Raw genomic sequence first — 22,472 nt, 5'->3', positions numbered from 1 at the left:
ATAACTTAAACGATATTCAAGACTGAATTTATTAAGTTAGTGGGTGCGAATATGAGTCTCATTTTTTCTGAGTTTTAAGAAATGTTAAAAAAAGTGGGTGAAATAAAGTTAGTGGAATACGAGTCACTTATTTTAAATGATATGTGAGTGGAATAAGTTAGTGGAATATGTGGTATTTGGACCATTTATAGTGGTTGAGGACCGGTACTCCTATCTGCAGATGGACTAAAATGAGAAAATGAGACTCCTATTCATAGACGGATGATGTATTATTTTAAATTTAAATAATTCAATTCATTATAATGTATATCATATGCTTTTATATGGAAGTTATATCATATTGAAATTATGACAACATAAGTTTCATATTAATTTAAATTTTTCAAAAATAAATATATTGAGATAAACAAATGATAGTAATATAGTGTGGTGTGAGATTAACAATTAAAAATAAATACAGTATAATATATTTAAAAGAGATATATTAGATGAAATATCTTATTTAATTATGACATAAATATTTTTCTACATATATCACGATTCGATGAAACACCTTATTTAAAATCATTTATTTTAGTGACAAGTGCTACATATTCGTCATGCGCATGTATATTGCATATTAGATGGACTTTCGGATAAAATAAAATATATTTTCAAATTATATTTGCATGTGTTACATAAAAATTACAAAAATAAAATGAAAAAAACATGCTTTTTTTTAATGAGACACAATGCAATTATGCAAATTTGTAACTACAGATAAGTTATCTCAAGGATGTATTTTGATTTGTAAAAAGTAGATCTCCAATATTAAAAAAATGCATTTGGCCTTTGGCTATGCATCCTTAGTTGTATGAATAAGAATATCCAGATTCCTAATATGACATCTCCTGAAGTCCCACATTAGTTGATATTCTCTAAAAACTCGAACAGTACTCATTATTTGAAAAATATACGGTCATATAATTAATGCTTGGATTTTTCCTCTTTGATTTTTATTCACACATTTCCTTTTATTTGTACTATACTTATTCTAACTAACTCATACTCTATGATCCTTATTCACACATCTCTCATTTGTTATTTGTTTTACTTTATTTTACTCCACACATCTCTTTTTGTTACTCCTATTATTTATAATGTTCTTAGGTGTCTATAATATTGTGAATACTTACTGTAATTAACACATATTCTTAACCTTATGCATCATTATATTCTTATTATCCTTTAAAAAAAATCTATTTACTTTATAATTTATTTTTATTTTTTAAAAAATCTTATGCCCCGTGTATAGCACGGATGATAACACTAGTAGATCAAAACGTTGAGGATTAATCACACTATTATAAATGAAAGATTTTTACGATTATATGACATTTTTAAGTAAAAGGTTTAAGAATGTAAATGGCATAATATAAATAAATTTAATTAAAAATTTATGCTTCAAGTTTGGGCGGCCTTCTGTTGTCAAACTCTTTTAAGAAAATTTAAAATATCCTTCTCCAGTAACGTGAACTTAGTTTTTTTTACGCCACCGTCGCCGCGCCGCCAGTCAATACCATCCCTCAGGCGGCAACTTACGAACAATCCATTGCAGTCACCGCAACAGTCATTCCACACCCCACCGCCGCATAAAGGCCAAAGCAGACCTTCAAATTAATTGTGGAATTATATCTAGTTTTTAACTCTCAACAAATAAGTTGAGTAACAGGTGCGGTTTTGTTCCTTCAAACCCTAATTACTGTCTGTTCAACAATTTTCGCTGAGACATTTAATGCGTTTTGTAATTCTAATTCACTATATTTCTCATTATTCATTCGATTTGATTGTTTAAGTTTACTACAAGATCGATTGTTCAATTTCTGGATTTTATTGCTTTCATAAGAATACAATGGTAATTGGAAAAACAGATTAAAGTACTGAAGTTTGCTTCTTGGATGGAAATACATTGCTCATTTAGGATTCTTTTGGAGAAAAAAACACTTTTTTATGTTTTTTCGTGCTGCGTCTTGCTGAGAGTTAAATTATGTGTACCGGTGTGGTGTCAGCCTGGCCAGGTCTATTTGTTTGTCATGTTTATTTCCATGTCATCTTCCTTTATTTCTCACATTTGCGAATCAATAGTACTACTTGTGTATGGTTGATGTGCAATATATACTACAATGTCGATTTTGTGATCAACATTTTCAATTTACATCATATCTAGCACATTACACCTCAAGCAATTACTCGAACTGGGGCATAATGGACGAAAACAAAATGCTGGATCGATTCATTGATGTTGAGATTGAAGCTGAAAAGCTCTTATTGGGACGCCATGAGGTAAATAGACTTGATTTTGTCGTGCAATCTGCAATTGTTATTTTCATATTTGATGTGTATCATGTGTGTTAGTATTTGTAACTGCAGCCGGTTGAAATCGACAAAATGAGGAATGGAAACAGGGAAGCTTTAACAGCTCTAAGAAAGAGGGCTAAAACAACAAAAACCAGTGTCCCTTCATGTTAAGAGTTAAGGCCGCCGATCCTATGCGAGCACGAGATATGCTCGACGAATTGACACACAACGTACTCACACACCAACTGTTTGGTAAATTGCCACAATGAAATAACAAGAACCTTTGGGAATTGAACTCTCGGCTTTATCGAAAGAAACTGAATAGCAAAACAAGAAAGAGAGATCCTCCGCAGAGGCCTAATCCTCACGAAGGAGGCCTACGAGAAAAACTCGTCCAATAAACTGATCTCTCCAAGATGATTTTATCGTTGTGGAGACTTATATTTATAGGCTTACAAGTTACAAGTGAGAAAATATAGCAACAAATCTAATCCTAATTTAAATAGTAACGTAATCCGAATAATAATAAATCCTAACAAACTTAATTCAAATAATAATAATAAATCCTAACTAAACTTAACTAAGTATGCATATCCTACGATATGTATATCTGTATCAATTGCCTCACTCTCGAAACAACCTTGCCCTCAAGGTTGAGCTCAAAATTGAAACCAATTACTTTGTTCGGTGGAGGCTCCCATTCATGCTGCTGGACAGGAGGTGCAAAGCTGAACCAAGGAATGTACCCATAAACAAGAAGAAACAGATACATGAGTGTGCCCTGCTCTGCAGCAGCCGCAGGAACTGTATGTCGCCGCAAAGGGAAGAAGGGAGGCTGAAACTGTGGAATATCAACGCTCGACTGTGCTAGAAATAATTTCCGTTGCGGCAGGGGCAGTAGCATAGGGGCAGACAACAACTTAGGAGTTGCCGCAAACTGTGGTTGTGGTCAGGGACGGATGTAATGTATAGTGAGAAGGGGCAATTGCCCCACCTTAACTTTTAATTGACATGTATATATATATATAAATATTATTATAATATATATTCTAACACTAATTTACCCCCCTTCCTAAAAAATAAAAAAAGTCATTTGCCCCTTCTCGCAAAAAGTCACGCCACTTTCCCACTACAATAAAATATTTATTTTCCCTTTCCCCAAATTAAAATACACAAACCTTTTACATAAAGCCTTATAAATTAGAAAAAAACCTAATTTGGCTTTATTTGAACCTTTTGAAGCCAGCCGCCGTTTTTCAACTTCTTCCTCTGTTTTCCCTTCCATTTCAGAAGCTTCAAGCAATACCTCTGATATCATTCTGGCCATACTTCTCACAGGTAACTCTTATTACCAAATTTGATGTATTTGGTAATTGGTATAATGGTATTAATTCATTTTTGTTCAATTGTTCTTATATGGAATATGTTTGTTTGGTTATTCTCTGTAACTCTGTTAATTCTTATAGACTAAAGTTTTAGTCTTATTTATTGCACTCATCTAAAATTTTTTATTTGTTTGATTGAATAACTGATTCACTAAATAAATCAAATATTTTGAATTGTTAGTAGAAGATGGATAAATTTCTGAAAAGAAAATTAACGGTAGAAGGAACATCTTCAGTCGGAAATAGAGCAAGTGATGATCTTTCAAAAAGACAACATGTGGAAATCAATTTGGATGCTCTACCTTCTGATCCTGGGCTCAGGGAGAGAATTTCCAGTTATCATCATAATGATCGTGATTGAATTAGAAGACACTATTTGCAACAAGGTCCATGTCAACCGAAGGGACATGATTTTCCTTAGAAAAAAATTGGCAACATATATCGACGATTTGTTCCAAAATGGTTTGAGGTGCATGGAAATTGGTTGGAGTATAGCATTGAGAATGATTCTGCGTTTTGTTTGTGTTGCTATCTTTATAGGCCAGATATTGGAGCACAAGCAGGTGGTGATGTATTTGTATCAGAGGGTTATACTAATTGGAAGAAAAAAGAGAAGTTCAAAGAGCATGTTGGAGGTCCAGATAGTGCACATAACAAAGCATGGAGAAATTGTGAGGATTTGATGAATCAACAACAACATATCCGATCTATTTTTATGAAGCAATCAACACAAGCACGAAATGATTATCGCACTCGCTTGACTGCTTCACTTGATTGCATCCGATTTCTTTTATGTCAAGGTCTGGCATTCCATGGCGATGATGAATCTGAAGAGTCTGAAAATCATGGAAACTTTCTTGAGCTTCTATACTTTCTTGGTGATCACAATGAGTATATAAAGAAGGTTATCTTGAGTAATGCACCGAGAAACCATAAAATGATAGCTCCTAGTATCCAGAAAGATCTTGTTCGTGCTTGTGCTATGGAGACTACTAACACTATTCTTCGTGAGGTAGGTGATGAATTCTTTGCAATATTGCTTGATGAATCTCGTGATATTTCAGTGAAGGAACAGATGGCAGTTGTACTTAGATTTGTCAATTCCCAAGGATGCGTTGTTGAAAGATTTCTTGGTATTGTTCATGTGAGAGACACCACGGCTTCCTCATTAAAAGTGGCTTTAGAAGGTTTATTCTTGAAGCATAATTTGAGTTTGTCTAAAGTACGAGGGCAAGGCTATGATGGGGCAAGTAACACGCGAGGTGAGTTTAATGGACTAAAGACACTAATAGTGCAAGAGAACTCTTCTGCTTATTATGTTCATTGTTTTGCTCACCAGCTCCAATTAGCTCTCGTTGCCGTGGCTAAGAAAAAACCACAAGTTGCTGCTTTTTTTAACATAGTGAATAATATTACTACTGTGGTTGGAGCTTTGTGCAAACGCAGAGATCTACTCCAGGAGAAACAACTTAACGAACTTCAAGAAGCACTTGAAAGTGGTGAACTCTTAGTTGGAAAGGGTTTCAATCAAGAGAGAAGTCTTCAAAGAGCAGGTGATACACGATGGGGTTCTCATTATAGGTCATTGACAAATTTGTCGATTATGTTCTCTTCGGTTATTGAGGTTCTCCAAATTATTCAAGAAGATGGTGTTAATCCTAGTCAGAGAGGTGAAGCATTTTCCATATTAAGTGTTATACCTACTTATGAATTTGCATTCATTTTGCACTTGATGATGACTATCTTGGGAATCACTAACAGTTATCTTTAGCATTGCAAAGGAAAGATGAAGATATTGTGAATGCCATGGATTTAGTTAGGGTGGCAAAACAACATTTACAAGATATGCGGGATGAAGGATGGGAGTCTCTCTTGAGTGAAATATCTGCATTTTCTATGAAAAATGATATTGATATCATAAATATGGATGACAAATATGTGACTCCGGGACGACCTCAAAGGAAAGGAGAAGTTTTGACAAATTTGAATTACTTCCGGTTTGAGCTTTTCAATAGCATTATCGATTGGCAACTTCAGGAGCTCAACAATCGCTTCAACGAGGTAAATACACATTTGCTTCTATGTGTGGCTTGTTTAATCCCAAAGGATTCTTTTGCTGCTTTTGATAAGTCCAAATTGATAGAGCTTGCCCGTTGTTATCCATCGGAGTTCACAGAGATTGATCTTCGCTTGCTTGGTAAACAACTTGAGACTTACATTTGTGATTTAAGTTCACATAAAGAGTTCTCAAGTCTCAAAAGTATCGGAGATCTTTCTCAGAAGTTGGTTGCTACAAGAAAACATATTGTATATCCATTTGTTTATTTGCTCGTGAAGTTGGCGTTGGTATTACCGGTTGCAACGACATCAGTGGAGAGAATTTTTTCAGCTATGAAAATTGTGAAAACTCACCTTCGCAATAAAATGGGAGACTCTTGGATGAATGATTGTTTGATTACCTACATTGAGAAAGACATATTTTGTAAGATTGATCGTGAAAGAATTTTGAATAGTTTTCAGGTTATGAGACCCCGTCGAGAACAGTTGTAACGGTTAGGTAACCTTAGTTAACGGTCGATAAACTTTTGTCCTTGTTATTATAATATATTATATTTTTATATTTATTTATTTGTATATTAATATTTTTGCCCCTCCTACTATAATTTCATGGATCCGTCCTTGGTTGTGATTGTGGTGGAGGGCTGGAGTGCAGCAGAGAAGTTGGTTCAACAACAGAAGGTTGAACCACACGTAACAGAACGTCCTGAAGATGAGGTTGTGGTGGTGGTGCAGGCGGCAGTGCGGCAAATGGCAACTCATCAAGTGGATTTGTTGACGCCATAGCTGCTAAGGGAAATGAGCTGGAAACAACAGCTGACTTTGCTGCTGTGTGTAGGTCAGCAGAGTTCTGTTTGGCACTGTTGGGTGGGCTGGTGTGTAGAGTATTCTCCTGCTTGGTAGTTGTATGCGGGCTAGAGGATAGCAATGGTGCTATCACCATTGCTGGTGTAGGCAGTCTGATATGAGATGGTAGAGTTATATAAAATGGAGGTGGAATGGGATGCTGTTCTGGCAAGGGCAGGGGCAGTGGGGTGCTATTGTATGTCGTGGTATCGAGATTAGGGTGGTTTGTTGACGTGTTAATAGCTGGTAACTCTTGCAGGGCTGTTGTAGGTGGAGAAGAGGAAGAGGACATCAATGGTGTTGTCACGCTGGGTAGGGAGGGTAGGATAGCTGCGGTATCCCCGAAACGTTTCATTAACTCCCGTGCGAACTGGGCCCACGAGAGATTTGGAACGCGTTTCCGCAGCAGCTGGTACTAAGGAAGGGCTGCGCCTGCCGGGGCCACCATGCTACGCCCACCCGATTCTCGGGCGCAGTCTCCGAGGTAAAAAAATATTGCTCCGCCCTTGCTAGCCACGCGAGGGCGTCAGTGCCATCAAAAGTCGGCATAGGTGATGTTGAGTTGTTGCCGGCTGACACCGAATTCGATTCCCGATTTTCAGAGGACGCGTCGTCCTCCGGTGGTATTTTGGATATGTGATTGAGGGTAGCGAAATCCGCACGCATTTCTACTATCAAGGCGTCTAGTTTCGACTCCAACGCCGAGACCCTTTCGTCCGTCTGCTGGAACTGGGCGTTTGAGTGCTTCGGTAGCCTTCTCCAAACCGTCTAGGCGTGAATCTCCCTTAGAGTTGACCATCGTTCACCGCACCAATTGTTAAGAGTAAAAAGGCTAACCCTCAAAAATATATAAGCACGAGAGGTGCTTGGAGAAAATAACTCACTCAAATGAACTGTCAATCTGAAATAGGAAATAACTCTCGGCACTTTTATTGAAAAGAAAGAGAACAAATACTGAAATATAAATCCTCCGCAGAGGCCTACGGCTACGCCGTCATTTTCTTCCCCAAGATGCTTTTCAACGTCTGGGGTCCTCTCTATTTATATGAAAACTAATGCAACAAAATAGGAATAAAGAAGCTGAAATAACAACCTAACAATCTACTGATTTGTCTCCCCCATATCTCTCCATCGGTTAGCTTGCATAGCTGACCAAGTCAGCCATCATTTGAGGGACTATTCTGTTGACTCATACTTGGCCAAACCACTTCCCTATTCGTGTGCTTGTACAATCTCCACTTCGTATCAATTAGTGAACACTCTCAACGGATTGGAGAAGGCTATAGCAGGGATGAAGCTGCAGTCCCAAAAGACGGCAGATCGAATCGAGGTTTTGAGTGCTAAGTTAGACGACTTCATATGTGAATTTCGAGCTTCTCTTGCTTCCCAATTGATGACCTTTCCGAAGTTATCCAAACACAGCAGTGAAGGCCCTATTGCTGCTGTCCGCATTGCCGAAAAATAGCCAAAAATCTCACCCACAACTAACAATATTACCGCAGCAGCAGCTGTTAGCCCGTATCCTTCAGCAACCATGGCGTCAAAGAACCCACCATATGAGGTTCCATTCCCCAAACTGTCTGTTGCCTCTAACGGACAGCCACCTAAGGAACATAAAGTTTCAATCCTTGGGGAGACAACATCAGAGTGTGGTTTGAAAATGCCTGTTTCGGCGCCACCAGCACCTCCCCTGCCCTCATCACCTGTACTCGAATTCAACAGCTCATCTCATGTTTCGTCGGAACGACAGATGAAGCATTGTGCCAAGGAATTGTGTTTCTCTAGGTCTCTATTCGGTGCCTCTTCACACAAGCCAGGGAATCAACTAGGGCATCGACCACACCGACAGATTAACATCTACAAGCTTGAGTTTGAGCCACCACCTGATCTTTATCTGTGAATTTGTCTAGCCTTGAGGACAAGGCTGTTTTGAGGGGGAGGCAGTTGATACGAAGTGGAGATTGTACAAGCCCACAAATAGGGAAGTGGTTTGGCCAAGTATGAGTCAGCAGAATAGTCCCTCAAATGATGGCTGACTTGGTCAGCTATGCAAGCTAACCGATGGAGAGATATGGGGGAGACAAATCAGTAGATTGTTAGGTTGTTATTTCAGCTTTTTTATTCCTATTTTGTTGCATTAGTTTTCATATAAATAGAGAGGACCCCAGACGTTGAAAAGCATCTTGGGGAAGAAGATCAGTTTAGGACGGCGTAGCCGTAGGCCTCTGCGGAGGATTTATATTTCAGTATTTGTTCTCTTTCTTTTCAATAAAAGTGCAGAGAGTTATTTCCTATTTCAGATTGACAGTTCATTTGAGTGAGTTATTTTCTCTAAGCACCTCTCGTGCTTATATATTTTTTAGGGTTAGCCTTTTTACTCCTATCACTTCACCTTTCGAATCTCTGATGAAGGATATTGAGGCCACTGGTGAAAGAGGTTTGTGTTACATGTGGTCATCATAATGCTAGAGAGAGCACATTGCTAATGTTCCCTGGAACTGACACCTTTGCAACTATTCCGTTTCATGCTGCTCATACCATTTTGGAAGAAGGTAGCTCTTTCTCTGTTTAAATAGAATATATGTTTTCTGCAATATTTATCCATAAAATTGCTAATAGGAGGATCTCTGATTATACTATTTTGTTGTAAGATGCTACATGAATACCTGACTTGGAAATCCAAGTTCCCTTTTTGATGATGAGTGGTTCAAGTTAGGTATGTAGGGTATATCTATTTGAGTTTTCTATAAATGATTGATGGGTTATTGTAATTGTTTCATAATGGTAATTATATTGCAAAATTGTTTAATTGTGTTATTACTACTTGGATGCATCATTTCATAAAGCAAAGGGCAAGTAACTATAGGGATTATAAATCTGTGATGTATGAGCAAAAGGTTACCGCATACATACATATGGTTGCGGATATTATAATTGGCCATATCAACATATCTCCTAATGTCAATAAGGCCAAAATGTGAATGGGATGTGATGTTGGGAATAACACGAACTAACCTTTCATCATTGTCTGGAATGTTAAGGGCTATCAGATGCCTATTCAGCCTTTCTCTTTCATTTTGGAGCTACATAACTGTATACCAAATAACCAAAGTCTAACTTATTGTTTACACACACTAACGCTACTGAGTATTTATGTACCTTGAATGTACTATGCTCGCTAATAGATCAGTTTGTCCTAATTTAACTGAGCTTGGATTAGCTTCAAAGCTTCCACTCCTCTAGTGTCAGATAATACTAGAGTCTCCTCACAATTTTTTTTTGAATTATTTTGCCATGTTTCGCGTTACTGATGGATTCTTATATTTTCTTATTGGAGATCAAGCACGCCTTGATTTTGATTCCAAAAAACTCCAGAGCTTTGTAAAAGAGCAATCACTAATTCTTTCAGAAAAAGGTGCTCTTTCTGACAAGATAGGTCCTGGTGTGCTAAAATCTCTGGTGGCCTTATGTGACAAACCAAAGTAATAATTTACCTGCTTAAAGAATCTAAGTATCCCAGTTCCCATTTTATGTCAAAGAAATTACATTCGTATATTGCTTCCGTTGAGGATTGATGTGGAAAATTGACAACTCTCTGCAGTGATGGAGGAGAAGTGAGTTATTAATCTATGACTATGTGTTTTCTTTCCTTCTTGATTTATTTCTAAATGCAGGAAGAGGAGAGGTTGCCAGCAGTCAAGTTATGTGATTTAGATAAGTTAAAATGTCAATTCAAGTGTACAGCTTGATTTTTGTAGCCTTTCTTTTAAAATTCCATGTCCCATTATTTAGAGTTAGTTTAATATTGAAGCTTTTTATTGCCATTGGGCACTCTCTGGATGTATGAGTAGATGTTCTGCTTGATCATTGTTGGCAGTCCTTCATATTTATGCATCAGAAAAAGAGAAGTAATTTTATAATAATGTTGGTGAATGTTTCTTGAATATAATTTAAAGAAAAAGGTGAGGAAGATGTTCGTCTTAGACAGATAAAGAAATGTGAAATCCGCCCTCCAGTCTGTTTCATGTTATCCTAACCAAGCAAGACCAATAACTTCATTGGTGTAGCAGTCTTTTATGATGTGCTATTAGGAACCTTGTGTCAGTGATTAGGATTGAAGGAATTTTATGTGTTTATACCCTTTTGGTTCTGACACTTATGTCCCTGTACCAAGTAAATGAAAATAGAACTGAGATACTTCCACTTTATCAATTGAAAGATACAGTTACGACTCATTTCCAATTTTACCCTATATAATTAGCTTCCATAGAATTTAATAGTAGTATCTCCTCTATTTTATATTCTCCATTATTGATTGTTGCATCAAAAGAGAAATTTCTTCAGTATTATGGATGTTGGCTTTATGGGAACGTAGCTTAAAGTTCCATCAAATTATGAAACATCCATCAATATTTTTAGTCTATTCATTAGCACTATTTTCTTTAAAGCTTTTTATCACTTCCCTTTTTTGGTGTTTCTGGTCCCATTAGCAATAGCTTCTGCCCTTTTGCCTTCCCAGCCAATCTTTACTTTAGAAACCAATATCCTCCATTGTCTCTGTTAAAACATTGCTTATCTTTATGCTTGATGAAGCCTTTGATTTTTTAAAGTAAATGTGACTGAATTGTTTCTTCAATTACAGGTGTAAAATTCTGCACGAAGATGACCAAACACATGTAGAGTAGAGCACGAAAGACAGCGACTTGAGAAGCTTCCTAGTTAGTATGATAGGCTACTACAACTGACAAGGTTGCTTTTCTTGAATCAAGCCAAAAAATGTGTCTTAAAGAAGAGGCTCTTAGCACTCTCTTGATTATGTTAGAAGGTCACACTTGGCCTGACTATATGATGAAAAACTTTGGGGTGTGGTGGCATACCTTACTTATGCCAGAGTCGTTGCTCTCTTAGTCTCTTATCATCCGATAACAAAGGTTTGGCTATGACACTTTACTTATTTGCTATCTTCTCTATTTAAGACTTGTTTGTGCCTTTTTACTCTCTGATTAGCACTAGTGAAATAGCTTTATGCTGGAAATATAAGACTGTGTAAGCACCCGAAACTCTTTGAATGGACTGGTTAACATAAAGGTTTTGGTAGTGCAGTAGTAAAGCACGCGGTGTAGAGGAAATGGAGGAGCAAGAGCATACTTTTGGGACCCAGACGTGTAGGTACATTGGTATTATGTTTTTGAAACAAAGCATCGTCAAACATTTCTATCATATGCCTTGCTCGTAACATATCATCGTCTGAGTCTGCTGATAACTACGTTGCCGAATGTCCTCGAGCTATTTTGTGCATCCATTGAATGTGGTTGTATTATTAGCTTCAAAGATGGGGAAATTGTGGGCCGGTTTTGTGGTGAAGTGGCTATCAATTCGGTGGACATGATTCTTGTTTGGGGACAAAGTTTGGAATAATTAAAGTCGAATTAAAAGTTAGTTTTTGTTGGCCGTTTTGATTTTATAATCCCAAATCAATGTATTGTTTGCATGTGTTATCGTTGTCATTACTTTGATGATTAGAGTTGAGAGATATTGACAGGGCAAAGATAAAAATCGTTGCTGCTAACGACTTGTCTACATTAGTTATTGTGTAATAAGGAACGAAAATGTCGTGCAATTATGGAGGCAGCCACTATTTTTGTGCAATTATTGATTGTTGGTGTAGGAAAGAAAATTTTCCTTAGGTTGAGTATTTATTACTAATTGAAATAAGACCAAAACTCATTAATTTTATGTATTCGTGTCGAAAATTGTAGCTATTTGTGTCAGTAACTCAAATCAAAATTAGGACAACGGCTTCAATCTAGCAAAATATGTCAAAGGAGTGTATGATGATTATTTTCGATGTACCAATATAAACTTTTTTTTTGGCTGGGTATTAATGTACTTATTTTTCAAAAATGAAATTTTGGCAGTGAATTGAAATTGACTTCACGGTGGAATTGCATGTGGCATAGTCAAATCGTAGGAGTGATAAATATTTGGATTTTGTGAGAAGATAAAAAAGGGGTAATTATTGGGGGAATACCCCCTCAAGTTGATGGTACCCAAAAGAAATAAGTAGGTCTATGAACATGTGCAACAAGTTGCTGTCAACTGACAAATTAAATGAGAACTCTTGAGGTTTGCTGGCATCTGTGAATGTTCATTTTCGACAAATAGTAATAAGAGCATAGGCGCACTAAAGCCCGCCCTATGCACAACCACGTCAGCATTTTATCCTCCTTCCCTTTCATCTGGGCGCCTTAAACATTTTACTATTGTTTTGTTAATTAATTTAAATGTTTTCAAATATATAAATGCAAACTTAAAAAAACACAACGATTAACTAAGAACGGAAAAAAATTCATTGATTATAAAAAAAAAGTTACACGGGTTAGAAATAAAAAAAATTAACTATCCTACAAAAGCCACAACTTCCGGCTCAACGCATCGATCAACCTCTGGAGGAATTCGGCTCTTGCCGGATCCGTACACTTCATAAGGGCATTGTGCGTATCCAACAACGTTCGTGCCATCGAGGGCGTACGAATCCGTACTGAAGTCCGGGTCGTACTGCTTGTTGGCGTCGAACGACCGATATTCGCCAGGTTGTGTACCCGGCCACCGTTCGCCATCTCCAAACATCGGGTTACTAGGACTTGAGTATCCACCGGAATCTATTTTATAGCGTAATTTGAGTGTTTAAAAGTTAATCGAAAAGTTACAAATGAAAAGTGAAGCTGGGGTATATATATAACAAAATTTTCGAATTTATATAAAAAAAAACTAAAACGCGTTGCATCATCCGCGCCACCGTCCACGTCGCCCACAGTGAGCGGACCATGGCGCGGACGATGCCCTATCGTCCGCGCTTCGTTCGCGGACTAAGCGTCGGGCGCGCTATCATCCGCCCCACTGTAGATGGCCAAATGCCTACAGCCATTTCTCCATTCATTCTCATCTCTCTTTATTTTCTAACCAAGTTTGATCAGGAAACCCACCGCCGCTATCTGAACGGACAAAGCAGAGCCACTAAGGAAGATATTCGTCTTATGAAATCATGATATTATTGGTAGTATTTGTTTGTGTACAATAAATTGCGACCACCTTGGAATATTAAAATTATTTTTTTGGGTTTGACCACAGGTGTGCCGAATCCTCCTTTGGCGAAATCCGTCTAATTTTGCTCGACCGGATTTGCGGATTAAGGCCGAAAGTCTGCTCGACCGGATTTGCGGAATCCGTCTAATTCTGCTTGACCAGATTTGCGGATTAAGGCCAAAAGTCTGATTGACAGGATTTGCGGAATCCGTCTAATTCTGCTCGACCGGATTTGCGGATTAAGGCCTCAAGGTCATCACAGCTCCGCGCTGCCAACTGCGCTACAATCCGTTAGCTATTTTTAGATTTTTCTAATAAATTATAATAATATTGATATTTGAAATTATCCCCCCTCTGTCACTACAAATAAAAACATGGGCTTTTGCGAGCAACTATTTGCTCTATAATTAAGGATCGAACTTTTGTCGAGTACATACCGAGCATACATTTTAGTTGATAATCAATTTTTCGGGATATTTTGGGATGGAAAATAACCGAGTACAAAATAACACTCGGCAAATAACCAACTCTTTGATGCCGACGAACTTGATTGAGTTTTCGATGACAAAAATTGCTCAGTAAATGAAAGAGTAATTTTTAATGAACACTAGTAGGGTGCTCGATATTTTGACCGATTATTTTATAATAGTATTACCAAGTACATAGCGTGTCCTCAATATTTTGGTCGATATTTTATATTAACCTTTACCTAGTAAATGTCGTGCTTGACAATGGGCAACCCATCTCAACTTCCACTTATTTGAACTACACTTTAAACTTGTTGAGCACCTCATTCTTCTCTTTAAATAATGTTTACCTATATACTTCTCTTTAATTATCATTTATATTAGACAAAATACTTCTTTTTGTGATTTCTTAGTTTTGAACTTCTTGATAGCCAGGCCTCTTGATGCCTAGAATTGATTTCTGAAGCTCCTTAGCTAGAAAGACATACTGCACCTCATCAACATCAATGGTTATTTTTGAACCAATCGAAGGTCAAGTAAATCATTTAAATTGAAATAAGTATTCACCAATCATAACTTCTCAATCATTCGTGTAATAATCTGTCCACGCGTACCTAAATTCAGAATGCGATGGAGGATGGTTGCAATAATATATCAATAATACAGTTCCGGTGAATACTCTTACTCCAAATTTCCCTTTAGATGAACTGCACCAAATGACCCTAACTTTTCGCTGTGTAACGGCAGAGGCCCCTAACTTTTAAAAATCCCACCAGAGGGATCTAACAAAATATGTAATCACAAATCGTGTATTTTCGGACCATAATACCCTCAGGGCTTGGAAGGGCAAAACCGGCCTTTTGTATGGCCGCCACTGCTGCATGGACTGTTGATGGGACCTGCGAAAAGATTTGATGTGACTGCAAAGCATGGTTCTTGTCCCCTATTATTTTCAAACCCTCGGACCTGCATTGTAATTTCCAATTTTGTAGTCATTTCGCCAAAACAATTAGGCGGTAGTTTCTCTTTCATTTTTCCCTCCAATCCACTTTAACTGCATCATTTTCGTTTGGATAACCGTATCTCACCACAATTTTCTACTAATTCTCGGAAAACGCCGCTGCCTTTCACGACATTTTCATCAATGCCTCCAAAACGGAGACGAAGTTCCGGCCGTAGTTCTTCAAGGGGCAAAAAGAAGCCGCCAACACCATCTTCTGCGTCACCATCACCTCCGGCATCACCTGGATACGGTAGAAGGGGTCGACCGGAGATAATCGACGTAGACCCAGAAACGTGGAGCATTCGCGATCCTCGGCTGGATTTCTTTGTTCCGGAAGACGAATATAGTAAGTTCAAATTTAAAATTCCAAGCAAGCGATTTTGACTGTGATTTAGGGCTCCGAAAATTGGTTGTTTTGTGAAATTGTTTTGATGTCGTCACGTTTGAAAAATTAGGACTTTATATGTGAAATTGTTTGGTTTAAATTTGAAAGTTTTCTAATTCTATACAAACCCCTAACAGGGGACCATGTCGGGATGTTTTCCGTCGCTTTTCATCACGGAGGGTCAATCTTCGAAATCAATGGACAGAAGAAGTATGTTGGGGGGCAATTGACATTCTTCGACTATTGCTGGATTCGCCAATTCGAGCTCTTAGATCTTTCCGCAATGGTGTTGCGGTTGGGGTACAATAGGAAAACCATCTGTGAGTTCTATTACGTTCATCCAATGTACAGTTATGGTTGTATGGGCGTGGACATAGGAGGTCCATTGCTTCCCATTACGGACGATCCACATCTGGCCCCTTTTCTCAAAGTCGCGGCTACTAGCACAAAGCTTGTTCACATTTATCTCGTGGAGCTGACAGAGGCGGCCGCCTTGCTCAAGAAGCGGAGGAGCTTCTAAAATTTGTGAACGCTTGTAAAAAAACCACTGTGGTCATTGAAGAGCTTGACGAACCGGACCCAATTGCGCCGAAGAGTAAGAGTAATCCGAAAAGGAAGAAACATCAGCACGAGGAGCAGAGGAAACCATCGGCACCATTATTGATGCTTGAGTGGTACCCCAGGGATATCGAGTTTGAAGAGTATTTGACCAAAAGCTTAGAAGACAAACGTCGCGAATGGAAGAGGGAAGAGGATGCAGCAAGTAAGAATTTGATGGATGCATTTGCATCATGTAGTGCAGACCAAGCAGAAGCTGTTGTTGTGGAGGTTGAAGAGAATGATGCAGTCGATGGAGTTATTGGACAAGGAGATGTCCATGAATGCGAAGATGAAGATGAGATTGAGGTAGAAGATGGAGATGAAGGTAGCAAAGGTGAACACGTTAAATAACATGAGGTTGAGGTTGAAGCAGTTATAGACCATGCAGAGGTTAGTACACCACTGTGGAATATGTTTGTGATTTATTGTTTATGTTTGGTATTCATATGTGATTCATCTTTTGGTCAGATTCTCCTGCATGAAAATGAAACAATTGTAGACCATGCAGAGGTTAGTACACCACTGTGGATGCTTTGCAGACCGAGTATCCCCAAGCACATCAGTGGCTTTCTGGAGTTGCTCCCAAAGAAAACTGGGTTAAGGCATTTTTCTCTCCACACACTTGTTGTGATGTGCTCCTGAACAACATTTGTGAGACATTCAATTCGAAGATTACATTGGCTCGAGAGAAAGCAATTATCAGCATGTTGGAGGAGATTCAAACAAGTCAAATGGAAAGAATTCAGATCAGAGGCCAGCGGATCAAAAGTTACAATCACGCAGTCCCTCCTGTTATCAAGGAGATTGTTGACAAGTGGTACGCGAGGGCGTCATCGTGGAGGGCTACATGGAACGGACAGTCTTCGTACCAAGTAACTGGGCCGTCTGGCCAATATGTAGTCAACATGCGTGATTTCACATGCTCCTGCAGATTGTGGCAGCTAACCGGAATCCCATGCACGCAAGCTATCGCAACAATCAACAAGAATGGCGACGACGTGACGCGATTCGTCTCCCGATATTATTTGAAGTCCACAATGATCATGCTGTACGAGAATGTCCTTTACCCCATCAATGGGGTGGACAATTGGCCCAAGTCTACTTGTGCTGGTGCGTTGGAACTGGCGCCCCCCGCGGACAAAGCGACAACGTGGTAGGCCGAAGAAACGGAGACGTGAGGAGCCCCAGATTCGTCTTCATGCGGACGGAGGTGAGTCATTGCGTCGCACCTTAGTGATGAAATGTTGTCGATGCGGTCAAGAAGGTCATAATAGGAGGACATGCAGCAATGATCCTCGGACAGACGCCCGTTCTCAGGTTGGGGAGACTTCGCGGCCCAACGGGTCGCATGAACGTGGTGAGAGTACTTTGCCAGAATCGTCAAATAATTGCCGAGAGGTAATATGAAATAAACATATATTCTCTAATTGTACACAGTGCTTTCTCGTATATACTTACTATACTGTTAAGTGTTGCAGCCTAATGTTTCGAATCCGGGACCAAGCACTCGGACCAGGACTCAGCCTCAGAGATGTGGCCGCCGCGGTGATCAAGATTGACGGGCTTTACTTAATCTTAAAACTTGGTGTTTGTTTGGGATGGGTGAACAATTTACAGTGGCAGTGTTGATATGATGTGTATGGTAACTACGAGTTTGTATATTTTGGTGGCAGTCATGATATGATATGTATGTTACAGACTAGTTTGTAACAAATTACTCTAGTATTTTGGTAGAAATGATATCATGACATATTTTGGTGGTATTTGATAAGAGTACTTCGTCGGTTTGTATCCATTTTTTACATAGTATGTGATAGTGATTTCAATCATAGTTGGGTAACTTCATTCGTGATTTCAGGCATAAAGAAAACAATCATCATCAGACATTTGTGATTTCGGTCATATTTTACTAACCTCAGTCGTGATTTCAGTCATAGTTGAGTAACCTCATTCGTAATTTCATGCATAGATTAAAACAAAGCTTTGCAAAGCGTATTCAATCCACAGCAGAAGATAACGACGGAGTGAACACGACATAGCTATGTTATAACAGTAGAAAAATTACAATACATAAGAACAAGATAGTGATTTTTAACCTTCGGAGAGTTTTTGCCGTTTTACCAATTGTTAGCGCCAAATCGTCACACTCTTCAGTTTTCATGCCCAGTTGTAACTTCAAGGTTTCAACCTCCTCAGTTTTCATGCACAATTTCTCCTGCAGAACACCTTCAAGTACCGATTTGGCTCGAACTTCATATTCGAATTGGTCTCGCTCAAGTTTCACTCTCTGAAAGTAACTATCTTGACTTGGGGATAGACTCGCATCAACCCATCGAAAAAACTTGCAATCATCTTCCTGCATACTACTTCCTCATTAATCTTTATGCCAAGAAAATTAATGGAAAAAGGACCAAAATACATGGTTTTAACCTTCCATATTGGGCAGCGATAGTAACGTCTACCCGGGTTAGCAGCCGTCCTAGATGTCACAAGCTCAGCCTCAAGATCGTGATTACATTTCACAATTTCGGGACGAGGCCAATTCCAATTGAAGCTTGAGCCGAAAGATTGAGAAGAAGAAGAAGACATTGCAACACGACCTGAATTCAATTTGACAATATAAAATTCAAATCAGCAATGCAAGAATTCAACACGGTCTGAATTCAATTTCGTCGAAAAGATAGCTCATAGCACATAGCACAAAAACTAAAATTTCCGCCCAACTGTAAACTTCAACCAAGAACAGCAAAATTTTCCACATGCCCCGACTGTAACCCTACAACCATTAAATTCGACCAAGAATTGCAAATTAGTTTTTCAGATGCTAACCCTACAACAAAAAAATCAACCACCAATTGCAAAATAAAATTCCAGCTGAAATCGCTTAAACCCTTGTGGATACCTTAAATTCAGCGAAATCCAGATGAAAACCCGTAATTTCCAGATGCCGAACAGATGCCGAACCAGATGCCGAACAAAATATAATCGCCTATTATGTTAGAGAGGGAAATATGAAAGACGAAAATGAAACGGATAGGGAGGGAAAGGAGAAAGAAAATAGGAGAATGGAATTATGACGACTATACTGTTTGACAAGACAGCCCCTGCACATGCAGACTATGTGCAGGCATAGGGAGCAGGTGTAGTACGTAAAAGGTCTAAACTGCCCTTCAGCCCATTTGGGCATTTTCGTCCGAAAAATGGCAAAATATACACGTTTTGTGATTACATATTTTGTTAGATCCCTCTGGTGGGATTTTTAAAAGTTAGGGGCCTCTGCCGTTACACAGCGAAAAGTTAGGGCCATTTGATGCAGTTCAGTCTTCTCTTTATGGCTATTACAAGGAAACACAAATGGCCTGCCATTTGTTTTTATAATCGTTCCACATAAACTTTTGACTTAAACCACTACACTTGTTTCAGAACAAAAGTTTCTAATTATTTAAAATGTCTCATTTCTCGTTTCTTTTAATAATCCAAAAAAATTAAGTCGAAAGTACACGGAAAATCAATATCATCAGAACAGTAACAGCACAATATGTCATATTTCTAATGAATCATATAACATGCCAATTACATGTACCCTATATGGATAATATTTAAACAGTACATCATACACTTTAAAATCCGTATTGCAAAAGTATACGACACCCTATTAGTTATATATATGTATGTAAAACAAAAGTTTAAACTTGATTGAAAATAGAATACTAGTAGCATAAAGAAATAAAATAACAAGTCATAAATTATCGAATTGAGAGTAGCAGCAGTAGGAGGCAATGTTGGAGTATGGATGGGGAAACCCATCATCGATTATTATCTCCGGCGAAGATAACCGCTCTGTTTTCGACCTTTACTCCTTCTCCGACGCCGCCAACTTCGCTAATCCGGACAACCACATTCCCTTCTCCAACGCCCATTTCACCAGCTTCTACGACTCACGCGCCACCGCCACTTCATACAACCCGACCCCGGCCTCCTACAACAGCCCAATCGGGCTCAACCTCGGCGGCAGGACCTACTTCGCCTCCTCCGAAGACGACTTCGTGAACCGCCTCTACCGCCGGTCCAGGATCATCGAGCCCGGTTCAGCCAACTCGCCCCGCTGCCAGGCCCAAGGCTGCAACGCCGACTTGACTCACGCCAAGCACTACCACCGCCGCCACAAGGTCTGCGAGTTTCACTCCAAGGCCGCCACCGTCGTCGCCGCCGGCTTGACTCAGCGCTTCTGTCAGCAATGCAGCAGGTCTCAAAATTACAAAAATACCCTTCCTTCATGCATCGCATTTCTTCGAAATTACATAGCGATCCCGAGGGCATTTCCGTAAAAGTGATTTCATACTTGCTAATTTCAGATTCCAGCTGCTCTCGGAATTCGACAACGGCAAGAGAAGCTGCCGCAAAAGGCTTGCCGACCACAACCGCCGCCGCCGCAAATCCCGTCCAAAAATCACCTCCGCATCTGAAAACCTTGCAGGTGGTAAAATACTTCACCTCTAAATCCTCACACAATCATACTGCTCTTTATTAACAAAGTTCATTTTCTACACTCATTTAAAAAAAATAATATTAATAAATAGTTAAAGTTAATAATAGTAAAGTAAGAGAAAATAATGTAGAGAACTCTTATCTACATTATTCTTTTTTTAAATTTATTTTTTCTTTACTTTAACTCGTTTTTTCAAAATGAGTGCAGAAAATGAAATAACTCTACTATTAGTAAAAATAGGTAGACTGATTTTGACAAAACTTTTTTAGGGTCACCGCCTAATTCCGGCCCACACTCATCGTCGGTGACGGTGGCCATCTCGCCGCCTAGAATCTCGCTGGATTGCTTCACACCAAGGCGTAAAAATTAGGCAGCAGTATCTTAATTGCCATCACTTTCAAACGTAATTTGCTTTTTTAAATTTTATTATTACTATGATTAATTATGGTCACGTACTTTGTTAGCCAAATATGAACAATGTACCTTCATGTTTCAGGGGATTCATTTCCCACTTTGCATGCCTAACTTCAGCTTTGACTGTTTTCATATTAATGAGAAAAAAGAGTTTTTCATGAAAATTCCAATATCTGCATTCAATACTAATTTCCATATTGTGTAAAAGGGTCGGGTTTGGCAGAGAGGCACTCATGCAGGCTCTTACTATTTACAGTTACTGCATTATTTTCTTTTTGTCTGTTGCTCACTGATATTTCCATACGGTACAATTAAGAATGAGGGGTAAAAAAACACAACAAAAAGAGGAGCCCTCTTTTTCATTGATGTAATTATTTGAAAATGAAGTGGTAAAATTTTCTTGGTGAAGAAGATGCCAGTGAGTTGGTCTGTCTCCTGCATGGAGGTGTTGGTTGAGGAAAGCTATATTTGTGGGACCTTTTTTTTATCACTCATCATCTTTCCATCTACTGTTTAGTGGAGATGTATAATGTGTGCGTGTGTGTAAACCTTTATTTATCAAAATTTATACAATATATACAAATTGCATTTTTCATGTAATTTTCTTCATCTGAAGAGTATGTAATTGAGATTTCGTATGGATTATCATAAAATAACATTTAATTTAGTACTATATGGTATGTGAAAATAATTTAAACCAAGAAAGTTGTATAAAATTAATAATTTTTGGATTTTTGGATTTTTGGATTTTTTCTTTTTAGATTTGTAAGGATTGCCAACTGTTATTGAAAGTGATATGTGGATTTAAAAATTCGACAACATTATAATAGCGCATTGAGTTCATTATCTAATAGCTCACGTACTTCTCTCGTGGTTGATAATCCTATTCTAATAGCTCTTGTTTAACTTAGTTTTAATTTAAAAATGATTTTGAAACTCTCTATATCAATAGCTCTTGTTTAACTTAGTTTTAATTTAAAAATGATTTTGAAACTCTCTATATATAAATACCTCCCTACCATTAAAATTGAAACTTGGTTTGAATTGAATGGTACAAAAAGTATTTATGATTCATTGAATAATAAGAGTGAATCTTGTTTCCACCATATTCAAAAATCTCTTTTTCAATTCCTGCTACTATGGAGGGGGACTGTCAAACATACCAAAATTGAAGGACACAATTAGAGGAGAAAGATATGTAATTGATATAGAATTAATGTGTATTACATTATCCTAGAATAGGTTGATCTCTTACCTAAAATACATTGTAATTCACTCCTACATAAGGAGGTAGAACCGAGACATACACATATCAAAACAAATACAATTCTCTTCTTCCAAAAGCTTCTAATATGCATAGCCTTTTCAAGTCTCTCGATTACCATCGTTAAGATGGTATCAG

At 38.3% G+C, this 22,472-nt stretch overlaps 1 protein-coding gene and 1 pseudogene across 1 annotated transcript; both read left to right on the top strand.

Moving 5' to 3' along the window:
• Positions 1-1,464: 1,464 nt before the first annotated feature.
• Positions 1,465-11,295, top strand: LOC121799526 (annotated as a pseudogene).
• An 8,538-nt stretch (positions 11,296-19,833) lies between these two features.
• On the top strand, positions 19,834-21,234 carry LOC121798857 (squamosa promoter-binding-like protein 8). Its single transcript, XM_042198088.1, has 3 exons — positions 19,834-20,413; positions 20,523-20,644; positions 20,926-21,234. Exons 1-3 carry the CDS (start codon positions 19,947-19,949, stop codon positions 21,024-21,026), a joined length of 690 nt encoding a protein of 229 aa, XP_042054022.1. The 5' UTR covers positions 19,834-19,946; the 3' UTR covers positions 21,027-21,234.
• The last annotated feature ends 1,238 nt before the right edge of the window (positions 21,235-22,472 follow it).

Source organism: Salvia splendens, chromosome 4, assembly GCF_004379255.2.
Source record: "Salvia splendens isolate huo1 chromosome 4, SspV2, whole genome shotgun sequence".
In the NCBI taxonomy this organism is placed as follows: domain Eukaryota; kingdom Viridiplantae; phylum Streptophyta; class Magnoliopsida; order Lamiales; family Lamiaceae; genus Salvia; species Salvia splendens.
The sequence above is the reverse complement of the archived record's forward strand: the minus strand, read 5'-3'. Positions and strand labels throughout refer to the sequence as shown.